The sequence below is a fragment of the Callithrix jacchus genome, chromosome 4 (genome assembly GCF_049354715.1).
Source record: "Callithrix jacchus isolate 240 chromosome 4, calJac240_pri, whole genome shotgun sequence".
Lineage (NCBI taxonomy): Eukaryota > Metazoa > Chordata > Mammalia > Primates > Cebidae > Callithrix > Callithrix jacchus.
The window spans coordinates 163,968,812-163,988,882 of NC_133505.1; the positions used below are offsets into that span (position 1 = coordinate 163,968,812).

The 20,071-nt window shown below is 45.0% G+C and overlaps 1 protein-coding gene across 11 annotated transcripts in view; it reads left to right on the top strand.

The window, feature by feature from the left end:
* ARID1B (AT-rich interaction domain 1B) overlaps nucleotides 1–20,071 on the top strand; it is a 437,005-nt gene that overhangs the window by 362,574 nt on the left and 54,360 nt on the right. For 5 of the 11 annotated variants that reach the window (XM_035297021.3, XM_035297024.3, XM_035297026.3 and 2 more), the window contains 2 exons: nucleotides 9,354–9,681; nucleotides 11,517–11,645. The exons of 1 other annotated variant lie outside the window; for it this stretch is intronic. In XM_035297021.3, coding sequence (XP_035152912.2) covers nucleotides 9,354–9,681; nucleotides 11,517–11,645 — 457 coding nt within the window. The remainder of the gene's footprint in view (nucleotides 1–9,353; nucleotides 9,682–11,516; nucleotides 11,646–20,071) is intronic. 5 more of the 11 variants (XM_035297023.3, XM_035297027.3, XM_035297025.3 and 2 more) reach the window with 1 other exon arrangement.

The following is a 20,071-nucleotide window of genomic DNA, read 5'->3' on the forward strand; positions in this document are numbered from 1 at the left end:
ATTCCTTTCCCCTGCAGTCTGTGTGGGGTATGCAGGGCACAGCAGCAGAGTCTGGAGACACAGCCCCTGCAATGTGTGACCCCATAACTTTGATGCTTAGATGCTTTTTGTTCTTAACATAGAGACATGACTGTTGCACACTGCAGTCGACTGTTGAGTTGGGTTAATAGCTATATTTATTTATTTTTATTTATTTTTTTAAAGATGGTCTTGCTCTATTTCTCAGGCTGGAGTGCAGTGGCACAGTCTCAGGTCACTCCAACCTCTGCCTCCCGGGTTCAGGTGATTCTTCTGCCTTAGCCTCCAGAGTAGCTGGGATTACAGGTGCCCACCACCACAGCCAGCTAATTTTTTTATTTTTGGTAGGGATGGGGTTTCACCGTGTTGGCCAGGCTGGTCTCAAACTCCTGACCTCAAGTGATCTGCTGCCTCGGCCTCCCAAAGTGCCAGGTGTGAGCCACTGCCCCCGGCCTTTTTATATTTTTTTAATGTCAGTGCTTACCTTTTCTTATACATTCTTCTGTTTGAGGAATAAATTGCATGATGAAAGTAAAATTAGGCATATCATGCAATATGATAATGTAAAGATAATATCCTTTCACTAATTATACAGTTATTAATATTAGAATACTTTTTGGGCCAGGTGCAGTAGCTCCCGCCTGTAATGCCAGCACTTTGGGAGGCCGAGGTACGTGGATTGCTTGAGCCTAGGAGTTCAAGACCAGCCCAGGTGACACAGTGAAACCCCGTCTCTACTCAAAATACAAAAAATTAGCTGGGTATGGTGACATGCACTTATAATCCCAGCTACTTGAGGCTGAGGCCGAAGAATTACTTGAACCCGGCAGGCGGAGGGTGCAGTGAGCTGAGATCGCACCACTGCACTCCAGACTGGTCTGCAGAGCAAGACCTTGTCTCAAAAAAATGAAAATAACACTTTTTGCCTATTGCTTGGCTGATTTTATCTATTCATTGTCAGTTGTGTAACAATAGTTACTATAATTTTTTTCCCAACAGCAACCACATGAGGGTTTTTCTTGCACCCTCTTTATAGAGGTGGAAACTGAGCTTTAGATTAACAGGTGGCTTTCCAGAGGTCATCTGCCCAGAACCAGACAGTGAGACCCACCTCTTGGGAGGCCCCTTTTCTACACTTGCTGCCTCAGCATCCAATGCTGGCCTGCGACGTATCCTCAGGGTCCGATGTATCCTCAGGGTCTGGTCCGCCTCTGCTGCCGACATATCCTCAGGGTCCGCCTGTGATGTTAGCCCCGGTTAGGAGCCCGCCTCTGCCCCTAGAGACAGCGGCCATGCACACGGCTCCCTTCGCCTCACCACTCTGCAGAGTCCTCCCTCCTGTGTTTCTCTCCATCACACTTGTCACCACATGTCATTGTCCCGATTTCTTTACTTGCCTGTTTCCTTCCACCAGAATATAAGTTCTTTGTCTTCATTCACTGCTTAATCCCCAGCATTCAGCACAGAGCCTGGCATGTAAGAGACCCTTAATAACTCTTCCTTAATTGAATGAATTTTGCTAACTTGGAGTAATCCAGAGTCACTGATAACACCTTCCTCCCCCTGCCTTGAAGCTTGATGGGTATTGGGTTGACCATTCACTGCTACGTACCTGGTATATTATCCTGGCGGGGTGAGACTAAGGATCATTTCTGTCTGTTTCTGTGCTTCCATGTTTTCTGCATTGAGCTTGTATTACTTTGTAATTAAATTTTTAAAGGAGGACAATAATTGTTGTAACAAATGGAAAAAAACGACCAAAAGTGAAAGATTGAAGTGATACTGCAAGGTAAGAAAATAGGTCTTTCTCCTTCTTTTACAGACTTTGTGTAATAGTGTAAGTTTTACATTTTAAAGAATTTTTAAGTGCATATTGACCCGAGAGAAATACGGTACCTTATATATAGTTCAGAAAACAAATTCTCTCTGTTTATTTCCACAATGGGATTTAATGCAACTTGGGGTAAGTCAGCTTTCATTCTGATGAACTTGTATTTGTGGTCATCTAACTACTTGAAGCCTAAAAGAGCAGCATTGGAGGATAGGTCCAAGTAGAAAGGTAGAGTTGACAGTTGTATTAAAATAGAACTTTGTTTTTTACAGAAAAGATCTTACTTAAATATGATAACCAGCAAATAAACACATTAAAAAAAATGCTCAAAATCTTTTTTCATTAGGGAAATAAAATTAAAACCACATTGATTTTTATTACATATTGATTCAAATAGCTCATTTTTTCTAAATTGGAGTATCAAGTGCTGGCAGTTAGCACTCTCACACGGTATTTGATGGGAACATATACAAAATAGTGCAGCCACAGCTTGACAGTTTCTCGTAAACATGTGCTTATCACATAGCCCAGTAATCACATTTCTAGGGTTTTACCAAGAAAAATGAAACATATTCCTACCACACAAAGACCCGTATACAAATTTTTAGCAGCTCTACTCGTAATTGCCAAAAACTAGAAACCATATCCGAGAATGGACTAGTACTCAGCGCTGAAAGGGAAGCTGTGGAAATATGCAGCGGTGTGGCCAGATGTCAAAGGCGTGATGCTGAGAAGCCAAGCACAAAAGCCCATGCTGTGTGACTCCATGCGACATTGCAGGGAAATAAAATGACATGAATGGAAATCAGATCAGTGGTTGCCAGGGGGTGGTGTGGGGATGAGGTGGACTTAGAGAAGGGAAAGAGGGAACTGTCCCCTCCTTTCATTTCTTGTGAGAGAAATATTCTGTACCTTGACTGTGCTGTTAATTACAGGATTATAGATTTTTGTTATTGTATGTAATTTATATCTCAATAGACATGACAAAGCTGGGCACGTTGGCTGGCACCTGTCATCCCAGCATCCCAGTCTGGGGTGGGTGTATTGCTTGAGGCCAGGAGTTTGAGAGCAGTGCTGGCAACATGACGAAACCCCGTCTCTACTAAAAATACAAAAATTACCCTTGCGTGGTAGTACATGCCTGTAATCCCAGCTACTCAGGAGGCTAAAGTGGGAGGATCACTTAAACTGGGGCAGCAGAGGTTGCGTTGAGCCAGGATTATACCACTGCACTCCAGGCTGGATGACAGAGCAAGACTCTGTCTCAAAAAAAGATGGTATTTTGTAGTAACTCTTATAAAAATGGCAAACATCACTGGCTACCAAACAAGATAGATGAATATTTAGCCCCAATTCACAACTACCTTTATCACAGTATGTAGCTGATTAAGCATTTCTTTTTTCCGCAAGGGTAAGATTTCTGATTTATGGCCTGTGCCTCCATTTTATCTTCCCATCATATAGGGAGTAACGCAGAACCCTGCGCACAGTAGTTGTTCATAACTGTTGAGTGACTGAAACTTATAAGCAAAATTTCACGTATGGGTGGAAACATTCAGTAGTTTACGGAAAGCTCTGAGTATGGATTGAAATATTCTGGAGTCAGGTACAGAATTATTGTGATCTGCCTGAAATTATGATGATGACTTGAATAGGGTCGAGCTTCTGCTCCTTCTCTCTGGTGCTTGAATGTAACTCCTGGTGCGTAGAAATCTGAATTCATTTGGTGACCAATTTTCCAAAGCTCGTGTGCCAAGATGAACCCACTTGAAAACTGTGGGCTCTTGGACTTGGCTGCAAGACCAGTCCAGCTGAGGTGGGCTGGCCCGGCATCTGCCGCCTGCATTGTGCTTAATGCTGGATCCATCTGTTTTCTGTCAAAGCCAGTGCCAACAAATGACTAACCTATTAGCGGAACATGGAAATAAGATTGCGCTTCTCATTCCTGGCTTTGCCGCTCATATTTTGCTTGGCTTACATATTTGGTTTTTGTTTATTTTGGGAAGAAAGATACGTTATCGTGTGGTTGGGGTGCATGAATCATTTTTTGCCGGTGCACACATTTTTTAAAATGGTGGGAGTGATGTTAGTGATGCTACGGCCGTTGATGACGATGGCAGCTGTCATTTGCTGGGCCGCGCTGTGCCTGGCGTTGCACTCGTTACTTTCAACCTCTTACTCATCATTGTCGTCACTTTACAGATGACAGATCCACAGTTTGGAGAGGTGAAACAGCTTGTCACACTGCTAGGGAGTGTCAGAACCAGTGTTCACACCCAGATTTTGCTGCCTTTTAAACCATTTTAAGCCTGTAGAAACTATTTTTATCCTGGCACATGAGTTTCATCAGGAAAGTTTCAAAGAAAAAAAAAGGGAGACTTTGTATTTCTTCTATCTGATCGAGGCCTCTGTAATTAGAACATATTTCCTTGACGTGCCCTTTTGAGTGACAGTTCATGGAATTAACCCAACTGATGGGAGAGAAATAGATTGGCACCCCGGGCCTAAGCACCCTTCTAAGCACAAGTGTGTGCACGGGTGTCTTGATGTGCATGGATGTGCTCGAACGAGTGCTCCACCAGGTTTGCAGGTACTTCCTGCCAGGAGACGAAGACCAGCTGCCGAATTGAGCAAAGCGTTTGAAACAGCTCATCCCTCCTTAATATGTAACATGAATGAGAGATGGAGGTAGGGTACAGGGTAACCAAACTTCTCTGTAGTTTCTTTCATGTTCATTAAAATACAGCCCTTGACTGCCAGTTAAACCCTGGAATTTCCCCATTCCAGCTTTATATAAGCAGAGTTCAACAAAATCAGAAACTTCATTTCTCTAATAAAACTTCATGATGGGTATAGTCTAAACCCTTGTTTCCAAAAACAAGATTAAAGCGTTATTTCATTTCCTTCGAAAGCAAAGGGCACATATGTTTTCACTGAAAGAGGCTTCTTACCAAGTGAGTCACTTATCTAGTGTTGGGGGAGGGTGGAAACAAGCCCTCAAGTCATAGCATGAATATGTGAATTAATTATTTGTGCATTCAAACTATGAATGAGTACATTTATTTTTAATAAAAGCAAGAGCCAAGAAGGAGCACTGTATTTTGCTGATCTTATCAGATCATCTGGAAGCTCCAGGGTTGTGAGCTCTGGGAGGAGGAGGAGGAGGAGGAGGAGGAGGAGGAGGAGGAGGAGGAGGAGGAGGAGGAGGAGGAGGAGGAATCGTGAGGACAGGGGCTGTCTCTGGGTAAGCGTGGGAAGAGGAAGGGCCCAGCAGCTGGGACAGCTGGCCCCTGCTCTGTGCCCCTACCAGGGCGTGCAGAAGGTGCCTTTTCCGCCAAGGCCGCGTGATGGGAAAACAGACGGGAGCGTATGTGTGTCCCATGGGATGGGAGAGTCAAAAGAAACTTAAGAAATTTTTGTAAAGAAGTTTGAAACTGATGAACAGTGGTGTTTTTTCTTGTTTTTTATTTTAACTCGAAAACAAAGTTTGATAATATCTGCAAATCTCAGTTGTGCAAAAGCAGTGCCTCTTCCTGCCGAAGCAGTTTAAGAAGCCGGCCGTCAAAGGCTAATGGTATGTGGCCCAGCGCACCCGAGGTACCTGCGCTGTGCCTCTTCTGTTCCTGTTTCCTGTCCCACTGTGTCTTCCGGTCTTCTGCTTTCTTTCCCAGTTCCTCAGATCTGTTGTTGCCACACTCTGGCATCCCCCAAAGCCTTTCTCAGCCTTCCAGACGGTGTTCAGGGTTAAGGAAGCTGCTGACTTCACCAGCTCTTACTTGACCATTGCTAGTGTAGCAGTTTATTAGCTTGTCCCAAAACCGGTCTGTATCAGGATTCCACAGATTATGGCCAGCTCTGGCCCACCACCTGTTTTTTTAAATAAAGTTTTATTGGAACACCACCATTCCCATCTATGTGTGTGGCTGCTTTGGGGGCTACAGTGGCAGGACCTGAGTAATTGTGATAGAGGCTGTTTGCCCCAAAAGCCTAAACTGTTTTCTACCTGGCCCTTGACAGAACAGGTGTGCCTGCCCACATCTGCATGGACAGTGGCCTGTAGGGAATAATACATGTCTCCTGAACAGCCGAGTGAAAATGCACACAGTGGCGCTAGCAGGGCAGATGCACAGGCAATGTGGAGAAGTCTGCAGAGTCTCTTGCAGATTTGTAGGTGATAGAGCTTTACATGTGTGAATTTAAGACAGCCGGTTTTGACCATTGCGATAACCTTGTTAATAAATGTGCTTGGGCCGGGCACGGTGGCTCAAGCCTGTAATCCCAGCACTTTGGGAGGCTGAGGTGGGTGGATCACGAGGTCAAGAAATCGAGACCATCCTGGTCAACATGGTGAAACCCCGTCTCTACTAAAAATACAAAAAATTAGCTGGGCATGGTGGTGCGTGCCTGTAATCCCAGCTACTCGGGAGGCTGAGGCAGGAGAATTGCCTGAACCCAAGAGGCGGAGGTTGCGGTGAGCCGAGATCGCGCCATTGCAGTCCAGCCTGATTTACAAGAGCGAAACTCCATCTCATAAATAAATAAATAAAAATGCTTTTTCTGAAGTATTTGAGAGACTGTGTAGCAGAGTGTGTCATGCTTGGACTCTAAGCTACACTCGGGACTGCCGAGACTCAGACCTGGGTCCTCCAGTTGTGAGCCATGTGACCATGGGACATCTGTTGTATTCACAGCCCTGGGCCACAGGCCCCTCATCTCCAGCATGAGGATTATAATAATGTGTACCTCCTAGGCTTTGGGGATCAAGTGAATTAACACAAAGAACTTGGAACTGAGCTTAGCACATAGTAAATATTAATTGTTTGCTTTTACTGCAGTTATTAATCCAATCCTATCTCTGCTGGAAATCCTTGAGAAGCTTCTCCTTATTGACAAGATAAACCTCAACTTAGAAGCCTGGTACACAAGGCCCTTCCGGACCCAGCCTCTCCCTTCTGTGCCCCGGACAGCCACACGCAGCGCCCCAGTGGTGGTCCTGAGTTGGTCTGCTCTTGCCATCCAGCTGATGTCCCCAGCATCTCAGCCATAAGTGCCCTTTTGCCTCTTCTGCCTTAGCCCCCAGCCAACAATGAAGCCCCATCAAGTGGCACCCACAAGTCAGATACTTCACATACATTAGATGGTTTAATCTGGAGAACACCTCTTCACACGGACAGCGTTAGGATTATCTTTGTTTTACAGAGAAGAGAATGAAACAACAGATGAAAGCAGCTTTCCCGAGGTCCTGCAGGCAGGCAGTGGAGCCTCACCTAGCCCCAGAAGCCAGCTCCTGAGGGTTCAGCACCAGGAGTGCTCATTCAGAGGACTCCACTAACCCCCACCATAGGGACCCTCATGCCGTCAGCCCCCATCAGACTCACTTTCCCTTCCCTCTTGCACTTTTCACATTGTATGCTTTTTTTGTTTTGCTTTTATACTTTTTCTTGTTCTTGCCCACACTGCTTTACTGCACACGCACACATGCACGCACATGCATGCACACACGTGCGCACATGCTCACCCATTTAGATCGGAGCTTCTCAAGTTCAGGAATCGGATTGTATTTAGCTTTACATCGCCCAGGCCTAGAACAGCTTTTGGCATACAATACGTGTATAGTTATGTTACATGGATGGGGAAAGGCTTCCAGAAAGTAGTGAGGACTGATTGGGAAACACGAATCCATATTCTGCACGCACTTGTCTTTTACATTTATGTAGTTTCAGCAGTCGTTTATCGGGAGGCAGCAGTGTGATTGGTTAAATACATGGGTCCCAGAGTCAGTTTGCTTGAACTTCAGTCCTAATCTTCTAGCTCTTGATTTTTCTCATTTGTAAATGGAGTTCTGGGGTATCTATATTTCACATGCTTACTGGGAGAAATGAATGAATTCATTGGTGCAAAGCACTTAACCAGGTCCCCAGCACACACGATAGTTCAGCAGCTCTTATGACTGAAGTAGTGTCATGTGTACCTTTGATTTAATTGAATTTATCTACACACAATCAAAGTAAAAGGTGTGAAAGGAAAGAGAAAACGCCTACAGAGACAGCCAGGGCAGTGGCCAGTGTGTACCAGGGCCAAGAGGTGCCACTGGGCGCTTTATCCCTGCCTCCAGCCCTGCCCACCAGCCCTCACCCCTGCCTCCAGCCCTGCCCGCCAGCACTCACCCCGGCCTCCAGCCCTCACTCCCCCAGCTCTGCCCGCTAGCCCTCACCCCCCCAGCTCTGCCTGCCAGCCCTCACCCCCCCAGCTCTGCCCGCTAGCCCTCATTCCCCCAGATCTGCCCTCCAGCCCTCACCCTCACAGCTCTGCTCTTTGGCACGCACCCCCCAGCTTTACCTGCCAGCCCTCACCCCCCCAGCTGTGCCCACCAGCCATCACCTCCCAGCTCTGCCCGCTGGCCCTCAGCCCCCCAGCTCTGCCCTCCAGCCCTCACCCCTGCCCCTGCCCTGCCCACCAACCCTCACCACCCCCCTCTGGCCGTGCCCACCAGCCCTCGCTGCCCCCCCCCCCAGCTCTTCCCGCCAGCCCTCCTGCCACCTGGACCATGCTGGTGCTGGGACAGTTTTCCGAGATGTGGAAGCCAGCACAAACCAGCCGCTTGATGCCAGTACCCAAGAAAAAAAAAAAAGAAAAAATTATTCCCAGCTTAGAGGGAAACGGGGGCTCACGTGAGGTTCCTGCAACATCTTCCTGTGGGACTTTAAAGGGTGATTTGGACCGCATGTGCATCTCTTCCTACACGTTGTCTTTTTGAGCCCTGTCTCATGATTGTTGAAGGTAGCAATGACCTAGTGGTACGGTCTGAGTGCTGCTCACCATTTTAGTTAAAACACAGGAATGTGCCGGGCGCCGTAGCTCACGCCTGTAATCCCAGCACTTTGGGAGGCCAAGGTGGGCGATAGATCACGAGGTCAAGAGATCAAGACCATCCTGGCTAACACAGTGAAACTCCGTCTTTACTACAAATACAAAAAATAAACTGGGCTTTGTGGCGTGCACCTGTAATCCCAGCTACTTGGGAGGCTGAGGCAGGAGAATCACTTGAACCTGAGAGGCAGAGGTTGCAGTGAGTCATTATCATGGAGCTGCACTCCAACCTGGTGGCAGAGCGAGACTAAGTCTCAAAAAAAAAAAAAAAAAAAAAAACCAAGAATGTGCATCGTTGAATGGGTGGAGGCAGCACTCGGTAGCCCTTGCCTATTCGTAGGGTTTTTGTTTTTTGGGGTTTTTTTGTTTTTGCTTTTTATGACCAGCCTGAATTTCTCTTCACAGCACAGTGGTCCTCTGGGGCTGTCTGTATTTGGGTCACTCTCTGAGGGCCTGGGGGTGTGCAGAGAGAGCATGTCTGAGGTTGGCAGCTTCACCAGCACCAGCAGGAAGGGCCAATAAGGGTCATAACTAATACTCCGTGCTGATCGCATTGTTGGACAAAAAGTGTTTCCAGTGAATGTTGTCACAAGATTAAATAAAAGGCTTTACTTTGTGTTTGCTTTTTGTTTAGGTAACTACTCCAGACCCCCAGCGTATAGTGGGGTGCCCAGTGCAAGCTACAGCGGCCCAGGGCCCGGTATGGGTATCAGTGCCAACAACCAGATGCATGGACAAGGGCCAAGCCAGCCATGTGGTGCTGTGCCCCTGGGACGAATGCCATCAGCTGGGATGCAGAACAGACCATTTCCTGGAAATATGAGCAGCATGACCCCCAGTTCTCCTGGCATGTCTCAGCAGGGAGGGCCAGGAATGGGGCCGCCAATGCCAACTGTGAACCGTAAGGCACAGGAGGCAGCCGCAGCAGTGATGCAGGCTGCTGCGAACTCAGCACAAAGCAGGTACGCCACCCAGGAGCACGCCCCGGGCAGGTACGCTGTGTGTCTACGCGTGGCCACGTGACTGCGCACATAGCCGCATTGTTCCCCAGGGTCACACAGAGCAGTAGAATATCACTGTGCTTGGCCGTTCTTTTTGTGTTAAATACATTTTGTAGCATCAAGGTCAGAGAACTGAGTGACAAACCATGTATTATCATACATGAGGAAGGGATGTGAGCAGTGGGCATGGCAGTCGTGGGAGGCGATTGGAAATGTCTAAATAGTCATCGCAGCAGCAAACCAGAGCCAGTCACACAGGGAAGTGTCTATGTGGTACCGGTTGAAGCAGTGAGTTTTAAGCAGGAAATACTAAGGCTCAGAAACCATTTAAATTCTAAAACGTTGAAAAGGAAACACACCCCCTGACCCTTTTCACTCTCCCATAAGAATCTTCATAAAATGGAAACTTTGTATGTATACATGTGTATTGTGTGTTTGTCTATATGTGTGAGGTTTATATACTTTACATTCTTAGGCTACATTTTATTTTTCCAGGCATATCTTATATATGTGTGAGGTTTATATACTTTACATTCTTAGGCTACATTTTATTTTTCCAGGCATATCTTTCTATCTGTCCAAACCAAACTATGGTTGAAAAAGCAAAGACCGTATTTTCGAAAGTTTGGCTTTAGCTTCAATTACTTAACTCATTTTTAATCCCGACTTTAAAGATTAATTCTTGAAGTACATACTTGACCTGGATAAAAATAATATAATTTAAAATGTATAAGGCAAAGGTGAATATGTTTTTAAAGCACATGTAAATAAGTTTTGAAGCAAAGTACTTTGAAAAATGTATATCTTAATCTTCAGAAGCAAGGGTAGAAGATTCTGATATTTGTCAAAGAGAAATAAAAGCTAAGGTGTGTGTGCGTGTGTGCATGTGTGTGCGTGTGTGTGTTTTTAAACGTGTCTTTTGTTACTTTTCTTCTAAAGCTGCTATCTGAGGAATGTGGGACCTCGCCAGACTTAGTGTTTTCTCCAAATAATAATAAATTTCCGTTGAGGAAATAAAAATTAAAATCAATCATTATCTGACTTTTGGTCTCCACATCGCAGTTACTTACAGCCTCCTGGACTCCAGCAGCCGTCTGCCGAACCCACACAGGCTTTAGGGGAATGTTTTTGTAAACCTGTCTGTGGAAACTGGTCTGGCTGTTCAAAACTGAAGTTCTAATTCAAGTTTAAATGAATTGTCCATTGTTGCAGCTCATAAAGCACACATTATTTTCTTTTTTTTTTTAAGTAGAAAGTATGCGATTGCATTTGGCACACAGCCTTTTTGAGAGGAACCTCAGAAGATAGCCACAGAGAGCCAGGCATGATTTTGTGTGGTTACAAAGCCATGCGTGCCCCCTTTCCGAGTCAGTGTTTATATGGTTTTGTAGTAATCAGTATATAAATACACATCCATGCATTGCCATTTTCTGTTTCTAATGCCCAGTCCATTCCAAAGCCTTGCCTTCACTTGCTGCCCATTTTAGCTCCCCAGGAGTTTAAATGGGGGCTGGATATCTTCTTGTTTACTTTTCCCAAAGTCAAAGCTATACTTTAAAATGTAAATGGAGATTGGAGTTGAGAATCTTACTTTTCTCTGCCTGTCCACACACTTTTGTTAGAGGCATTTTCTGTCCCCCCCCCCCACCCCTCAGGCAGCGGCAGGGTGCAGGATACCCAGCTTGCCTCCGTGGTCTGTGAGCCCCGCACCTATGTGTAGGGGTGACAGATAGACAGGGATTCATGCTTGTGCATCAGAACAAATCCCAAGAAGCTGTTCTTCTGTTCCACTTTAGGCCACCATACATTAGGTCGCCTGCTTATCCCAGCCAGTCTGGGGCTGGCGGACGCCCCATGTTTTCTTCCCAGCACCCCAACTATGGCAACTCTCAGGCTCCCATGGCGCACCAGCCTGACCAGTACGGGTAGGTAGCAACACACCCCGACTTGCTGCGGGACCTGGGCGTTTTCCCTGAACCTGTTAACGATCGTGCCATCTGGCCACAAAAGAACACCCAAACCAAGAAAGCGAGAGACCTAACAGGAAACCCGTCTCCGAGGGGGTTGTCCTTTTGTCCATTTGTGTCGCTGTGTTTGTTTCGGTTTTCCTTCTCATGAACAGTACCGTGGCCGTTCGGTGGACACCTGCATGCGTCCTAGGTCCTGTCGTGCATGGCTTTCGGCATGGCTGCCTCCCTTCATGCCTGAGAGGGAAATAGAAACTGTCATCTGTGTCCAAGTCATGAAGTCACCTTTTCTGGCGTCATTCCCCCCATTGTTGTCGTTGTTTTGTCTAGGAACCTGTGTTGTGCAGCGCTGTTCTCATGACTGTATTATCACTCCTGCCACTACAGTGAGACACAGCCATACCCACCCCCAAATTAAGAGCATAGCGTCTCATTTGACAAGAGAGTCGCTGCAGTCAGGCTGACACAGGCTATTCATAGGACCTAGGAGGGGTTTCATTATATCACCACCAAGCAAATGTCTGTGCCAAAGACTTCCATTATTTCCTTCTCCAGCGAATATTAGAATATTGAAGTCACCAGGAAAATACAACAAAATAATCCAACAGAGAATTTTCTCTCTAAACACAGTGTTGCCATATTATTCCCAGTTTCAATACAGGAATTACATACAGCAACAAAACGTATCTCTTCCTTCCTACTGCAAAACGGTGCAATATCAGCTTCTGTCACCATGTTTAGGTTTGTAAATGCTCTTGAAGTCTATTATTATTGAGTGAATTGCTTAGCAGAAAAATTATTTCTATCATTCTGTGCAGACTTAATCATGTTTGGGAGTTACTTTTAGTCAAGATATGCCTCATCTTTGGTTAAAATCGAACAGGGAACTCTCACCTAACTTTGTTTAAACGGTAAACTTAGAGAGCTGTGCTTTCGCTGCTGGTTAGGAATCCCTGACAGAGAGGGCTTCTTAATAGTTTCATTTAATCGTTCAGTTTACATTTATTTAGAGCAAATGATAATTTTGGAAGAGAGAGTTCTAAAATCTGTAAACATGGCCCTAAGTGTACAGAATCTTGTGAACGTCATCCTCAAAGTGAAATAACAAACATAGAAGGAGGGAAACGTGCTTATTCTGGGGAAATGGTCTTTTCCTCTTTGTCACTTGCCTGTGGTACCTTCAAGGTCAGTTCATGAGTCAGTAGGAAGATAACAGTTGGAGGAAGAAAGCATTCATCATCTGCAGCTAATCCATAGATCTGTCCCTTTACCAACTCCGGAGGCCTCTCTAGACCCACAAAGCTACTTTGGCTGTGCTTTGCCAAGCCACATTAAGCAGCTGTGTAAAATGAATTTAAATGGCATGCATCAGAGTGAAATCTCTTCCACTGGGGCAGAAAATCGATGTTAGCTAACCAGCACGAGGAGATCAAATCTGTATTTCAGCCAGCAGCATCCAGATAGCTTCCTTAGAATATAACACCTCCTCCTTAATTAAAAATAAGAAAAAGAAAAATGTTGGCGTTATTCTATGTAAATCTTATGGAGCACGCTTGGCAAGGGCTCATATCCGTAGCCCCGTGACTGTTAGCAGTGAATTTTAACTTTTATGTCTACACTATTCTTTCTAAAAAAGAAAGAAGCTAAGTTTTATTTCTATTTTAAATCTTCCTTCTGTTCACTTCGCAATACACATAACCTGTGTTGTGCCTTTTTTAAAAGCAGAAGCCTGAATATGAGAAAACATGCGTGTGACATGTTTTAGTGCTATGGGTTGAGAAATCTGATTTTCAACATGCTTTGGCTTTACTTATTTAACAGATCATGGCAGCAAACTCATGTTTTTGCTTTGGTTTTTGTTCCCCCATCGATGGCTCTGTTACGTTAAAGTTAGGCAATTAGAAAATCGATTTGCTAAATGTTAGTTTCTCTTTGGGAGAGGAAGAAATACCATAGTGCAGACCTTTCAGGAGCACAGGATTCACAGAGTTTGTGGGAGTGACTTCTTGCTCAAGGCAGAATCCCAACGGACCTAGAGCCCGTGGAAAAATCTGAAAAGAACAAATTAATGATGAAGGTGGAGCGTGAGTGAGTGTGTGCCTGCAATTAGACAAAAACAGAATGCTCGTTATAAAAATGAAGGATTGTGGCAGTTACGCTTCAGATTTTCTCAGCTGGTCAAATCTAAGATAGTATAGAGGGAAAAACGCATGCAAGTTTAGCTGGTTAGAAGCAGTTTTATTAATTCCTTTGAGAGTGACAGTAAGAGGGTAAAATCGACCTGCTGCATTGAATAAATTTAGAAACATAGATTATTTTTTTTTCTTTTTCACCTTTTGAGTAAATTCCTCATTTTGATTATCAGAGGATTCACAATAGAATCTGGTGAGTCTTTTTGTTCAGATACTAGATTCACTATGCAATAATATCCAGACGTTTGAAGGTAGTGGTTTCTAAGTAATAGCTGTTACAGAACCCTCCCCCTCCTACACACTGATACACTTTTAATCAGAAAATGCGTTGTTCTTTGCAGTTTTGAAGCATTGCTAGCTAAGGAATATACATTTGAAGATGTGAGAAACAGAAGGTCGGAAATACTAGGTGATCTGACTAAAACCCCAGGAATGGCAAATGAGTTCCATCCATCTTCAGATCAGTTTTGATGGCTGTCTGTAGCATCATTTTGGAGGATTCTGAGCCATTACCTGAGCATAGGTGAGCCAAAGTTTGCCAGAAGCTTAGGAAGAACTTTGGCCTACCACTTCCTAAGGAGTATTGCTGTGGGTCCCAGGCTAAGCACAGGCTTTAATACAGCTCACTGCAGCCTCAAATTCCTGGGCTCAAGCAATCCTCCCACCTCAAGCCTCCCAAGTACTTGGGACTACAGGCACGTGCCACAATACCTGGCTGATTTTATCTTTACTTTTTTGTAAGAGACAGATTCTTACTATGTTGCCCAGGCTGGTCATGAACTCCTGGCCTCAAGCAATCCTCTCTTCTCAGCCTCCCAAAGTGCTGGGATTACAGGCGTGAGCCATTACTCCTGACCTTGTAATCGTTTTTAAATGACTGAATCCGTTGTGCCTAAAGCCTGTGCGTGCACACATGCACAGGTATATAACTTTCCCACATCATTCCATGTGCCTCACATCAATTTATTCATCCTAGCTGGTAGCTGTTGATGTCTAGCAGTTGACAGCTCTTCAAAATAAAACTGATTTGTGGGTTTGGAAATTTCAGCATTATTCAGAATTTTTTCTTGGAAATGAGCTCTGGGAGGAAGCATAATTTTACTGAACTTACAGAAATTCTCACAAGCCCTAGATCTTGAAGCCAGGGTAGATGGACAAACATTTTAATTCCTTAAGGCCTGCCACCCTAGCACCTCACATACATAAATTTTGATCAAGTCTTTGAATGGCGTGAGATTGTTTGTGTCAAAATTCTGGCAGGGATCTTTAAGATAATACTATGTTCATAAGAAGAGGTTCCACAAGGATGCAGAGTTTCAATTATAGAATGATAGGATCTCAGAACAAGGAAGGTTCTAGATGTTACCCAGCCTCTACTTCTTGATTCTATGGTAGAGTCAACTAAGACCTACAGGGTCACCCACTCAGGATCGCTGAGGCAGGAGCAGGGTCTGTGTCACCTGGTCCTGTTGCTCTTTGAACTTTTTTGTTTTGGTTTGTTACAAAACAAAATAGCTCTTCATTTTTGTCCTTCATCATATCTAAAGGCAATCCTGCTATTAGAAGCCAAATAGTAATGGATATCTTAATGGATCTTCTACCTCTTTCATTGAAATCTGAATTTTTTTCTGTTACGTGAATTTTATTACCTCTCTTGCACCTAAAAGGAAATGCATGCTTTGCACATTCCCAGGTAGACTCTCACATGCAGCTTGAGTTAGATTATTTCCAGAGTCAGGCACCTTGTGAGATAAGTAACAGTTACTTGCAGGCCCAAGGGTGGGTTTGAATTTCTGTCCTTTTCACTGTTTGAGGCTTTTAGCAACACTGCTTTAGTATATTTAACTTGTTGCGACAGGAGTGTGGTTTTTGACATACTCCCAGTTGTGGAGGAGCAGAGTGGGAAGGCAGTGATATTTACACGGATACACGTGCATACCTAAGTGATGCTGGTACAGGGCTACTGTTCCTTTGTTGTCTCTGAGAGTCATTGGTAGACTAACTGAGCGTCAGAGGAGAAGTCTCAGACTTCTTAGTTTTGAAACAAAAGGGAGCAAAATGAATTCATTTGAAAAGTCTTGTTACTCTTGACTAGAAGGGAGGTTTTAGTACTGAATACCACAGATATAATTCTGTAGACGTACCTTTTAATACTATATCATACCAGAAACTAGGAGCACTGAAATTAGCTTTCAAATGTTTTATATTGAGTCAATTAGGAAATTGGGAGTTTTCGTTAAGATTATTTTTAAATCTTAACCACTCGTTAACAGGGTGAATACATTCCATAAGGTAGCTAGATCAGTAGTGACCCCACCGTATTGCTGTTGGAGGAGCTGACTGTTGTGTGAGAGAATGTGACTAGCCGCCTTCCTCTGCTTGGAAGGAGCTGGGTCTGTTTACAAATACAAGTGAATTGGGCTGGCTTGTTGGATATACAGATACACAGTGGCGTCCATCTGTGCCTCATGGCACCCCATAGACACACCTTCCCGCCACTGTTCTTTATTGAGGTATATCTATAATTCATATCCTGTGTTGCCATTTGCCAGCAAGGCACTTTTTCTGGGTTATTTTCCTCTGAAGCCAGTGTGATGCAATTCTGCTGATGGACCAAGAGCCACTGATGTGGAAATGCATTAATGGAGATAGTGCATTAAAATGTCAAAGAGAAGGGGCAAAAACTTCTCAGCGTGTCAAGCCCCAGTTATAGTGGGTGCATGTGCTAAAGAGCGGTGAGTGATTTGTGTTAACCAAGAATCCAGCCCTTTGGATTTTGGACAATTAGGTTTTAACATAATAGCTATGATTTGAAAAGTCATGTTATTGAAAGACAAAAAGATTTCAAAGCCTTAAACAGAGTTTTTATTTCCGCAATTAAATGTAAGCCTTTGCATTATCAGCTAAATACTATGCTTTAATTTTTAGCCCCTTTTTCTCTTCAAAATTTAGAATTTGAATGAACATTATTGTGTTAGTATTTAAAGATTATGATTTCGATTAAAACTTTCAGAATTACAGAACTATTATGGAACCCTTAAAGTGCATTTATAAATCATCCAAATCAAAAAGTAGTAAAACACTCATTCTAAAAAGACAGAGATTTCGTTTTTAGTTTTATTGAGAGCCAAGGAATCACCGCATGAAATGTACAGCAGAGGGACCAGAGGCCATGAGGCACCCCAAGTCACTGCTGAGCGTCACCCAGATATTCTCGACAGATGCTGTACACCCTCACCCAGCCCAGGGGCCAAGGCGCGGGAGCCTGAACTTCACCATCCCCCGGCGGTTCTGGTGTAGAAGCCAACTCAGGTCTGGGGGTGCCCTCAGAGATAACTGGCACTGCAGAGCACGGACTAGGCATGGAGGGGGAGGGCTGGGAGGCGTGCCCCGGAAACTTCTTCACTTCTTCCTTATGTGGCCTTCCTGAGGAACGTCACTTGGGGAGCTCACAGGCTCGCCCTGGGAGAGCTGGGCAGCATCAGATGCTCGAGTCTGCGCCAATCTGACCCTGACTCAGGCTCTGCAATCTGTCGGTCATGGCAGCTTGTCTTCCTGAAGGCTTTGTCTTGATTTCTGCCTTTTTGCCTCCTTTCAGGCCTCAGTATCTTCCTCTTCCTCTGAAATACTCAGTCCCCCACCACACCTCGCCTGCGCTCTTCATTCAGAATTTCTCTTCTCTGTGTCTGGTTCTGACCCTCTCTCAGCTGGTGGCTGTCCCCACTCAGAGGTGGCTCACAGTGGCTTGCACACCAGCCCGAGGGTCTGCCCCAGTGTCTGTGCCACTTGTCTTCACTTCCAGCTTCGCAGCTCTGTCTGCATACTGCCCCCGTAGATGCATGTGCTCACACCAGATGTCATGGGATCGTCACAGCAGGAACCAGCATTAGAGCACACCCATCGCTGGGAGTCATCCGCAGCGCAGCCCAGCAAACCCCCGTGATTCTGAGTTACGAAAGGCGGGGATCTTTGAAATTACATGTGTGCATCAGGGAGTGGCAGTGGCCAGTGATGCCAGCCTGCCAGGTGTCAGACTAATGACTGGCAGGTGGTGAATTTTCTCAGCCCTGAAATCTGATCACCTCAACAGTGTTTTGGGCTGAAGGCAGCAGAAAAGGTTTGTAAGTGGTGAAGAGGTTATGACTGTGTCTTAGTATATTGCAGCTTTCGGTTTGGAAAGTGTGGGTGACAGGGCATCTTAGTAACAATAAGCAGTATGAGAAGCAGCTTGCTAAGATGCTAAGATTTCTCTTAATCTTGGTCTTCATTCTTCTTTTGAACTCCATTTCTGCCATTATGAAGATTTTAAAATACCAAACAGTCCAGGCACAGTGGCTCATGCCTGTAATCCCAATACTTTGGGCTGCCAAGGTAGGAGAATCACTTGAGGCCAGGAGTTCAGAAGCAGCCTGGGTAACAGAGTGAGCCAGTCTCTTAAAAAAAAAGTAAAAAAAACAATGAGCTAGGCATGGTAGTGCACACCCCTAGTTCCAGGTAGTTGGGGGGCTGAGGTGGGAGAACCAATTGAGGCCAGAAGGTCAAGGTTTCAGTGAGCAAGGATCATACCAGTGCACTCCAGCCTGGAGTGAAACAGGAGACCCTGTCTCTAAGTAAATCAATCAATAAATAAGTAACAAAAACTCACAGACAGAAACCTGTAAGATTCTGGCCCTTATTTTAAAAATTAACTCATACTGGATTGGTTTTGATTGTTAAAATTCCTGCCAGGTAAGAACTCCAGCCTGTCTGAATCCTGTCCTGCACAGCGTGACTGGTGAGGACATGAAGAACTCTAGCTTTGCTCAGCTTGCAAGGCCTCCCTGCATTTTAACCCTAACTGTCCACAGTGTTTGGCTTGACCAAATTATATAACTTTGTGGCCCAGGCCACCCTAACTCGGGAAATCTCTTAAGAATTTTTAGGAGGATTTTTTTTTTTAAATCAGAAATTGCTGCTTTTCTGTTTCCTGGACCAGCACATTGTTTATTGAATATTTTACACAATATTGCCGTGACATAGTAATACAGGATGGAGAACTCAGGACCCAGATTCATTTTCTTAAGCCTACCAACAGGTCTGATAAGGCATGAGCAGCAGATGACTGTATGTAAGATCTATGCATGCCTCACTCTTGCACTTCTAAAACTCAGGTTTGTCCATCAGGAATTATCTACTCCAAGTATTGCCAGGCTGATATGCTCTGTGTGTCTGAGGCTGCACGGCTGCAGACCTCTAAGACACCTGCTCCCTCCACTCTGCTCCTGTGGCTCCTCAGCAGCTAAGCCACTTGGGATTAGCAGTTCACCCTCCTTTACAGCTTGTGACCCTGGAAGGGGATGTCCTAGAATCAAAGAGCACTGAGAAGTAATAGCCCTTCGTGGAAATAACTGAGATCTTTTCTTAATGATCTCAAGATAAATTTTTTAAGTAAAGATCCTTAAATAGAATAGAGTAGAAAGGACGCTTTCTGTGGGTGACATCCATGGGTGTCCTTTCTGTGGGTGACATCCATGGGTGTCCTTTCTGTGGGTGACATCCGTGGGTGTCCTTTCTGTGGGTGACATCCGTGGGTGTCCTTTCTGTGGGTGACATCCGTGGGTGTCCTTTCTGTGGGTGACATCCGTGGGTGTCCTTTCTGTGGGTGACATCCGTGGCAGCTAATGCTTCCTTCATGCTATATGGATCTAGTTTCACCAGACCAGGGAACTGTGCCGTTTACAGAGATCAGCGGGATGCAACGTGATACCAAAACCCCCAAAGTTTTGGGGAGTCTTTTATTGCAGGGAAAAGACAGGATTTGGGACCCACTGCTCCATGCTGTGGCCCTCATCCATGCTGCACACTTGAGGGAGCCCGTGAGCTGGGGATCAGCAGGGAGGAGCTGAAATCAAAATCTCGTACTAAATACCTTCGCGGTACTGTGGTTCACTTTTGTATGGTTGCCAGTAAGGAGTTCACAGTAACAGAACAACGGGCTTTACAAAGCCAGATCAACTTCGCAGATGAAGAGAACATCCTTAGTTATCAGTTGCTCAAATTCAAGCAGCCAGACAACGTTTTTGCATTTTCTTCACACCCTGACAAGGAGGCCTCTGGCCTCAGAACCCTGGAGCTCTACGTTTTCTCCTGGTTGCTTTGAGAGGAAAGGTGAAGATCAGTCAGCTGCTTTAGGAACAACTAAAACTGGTTACC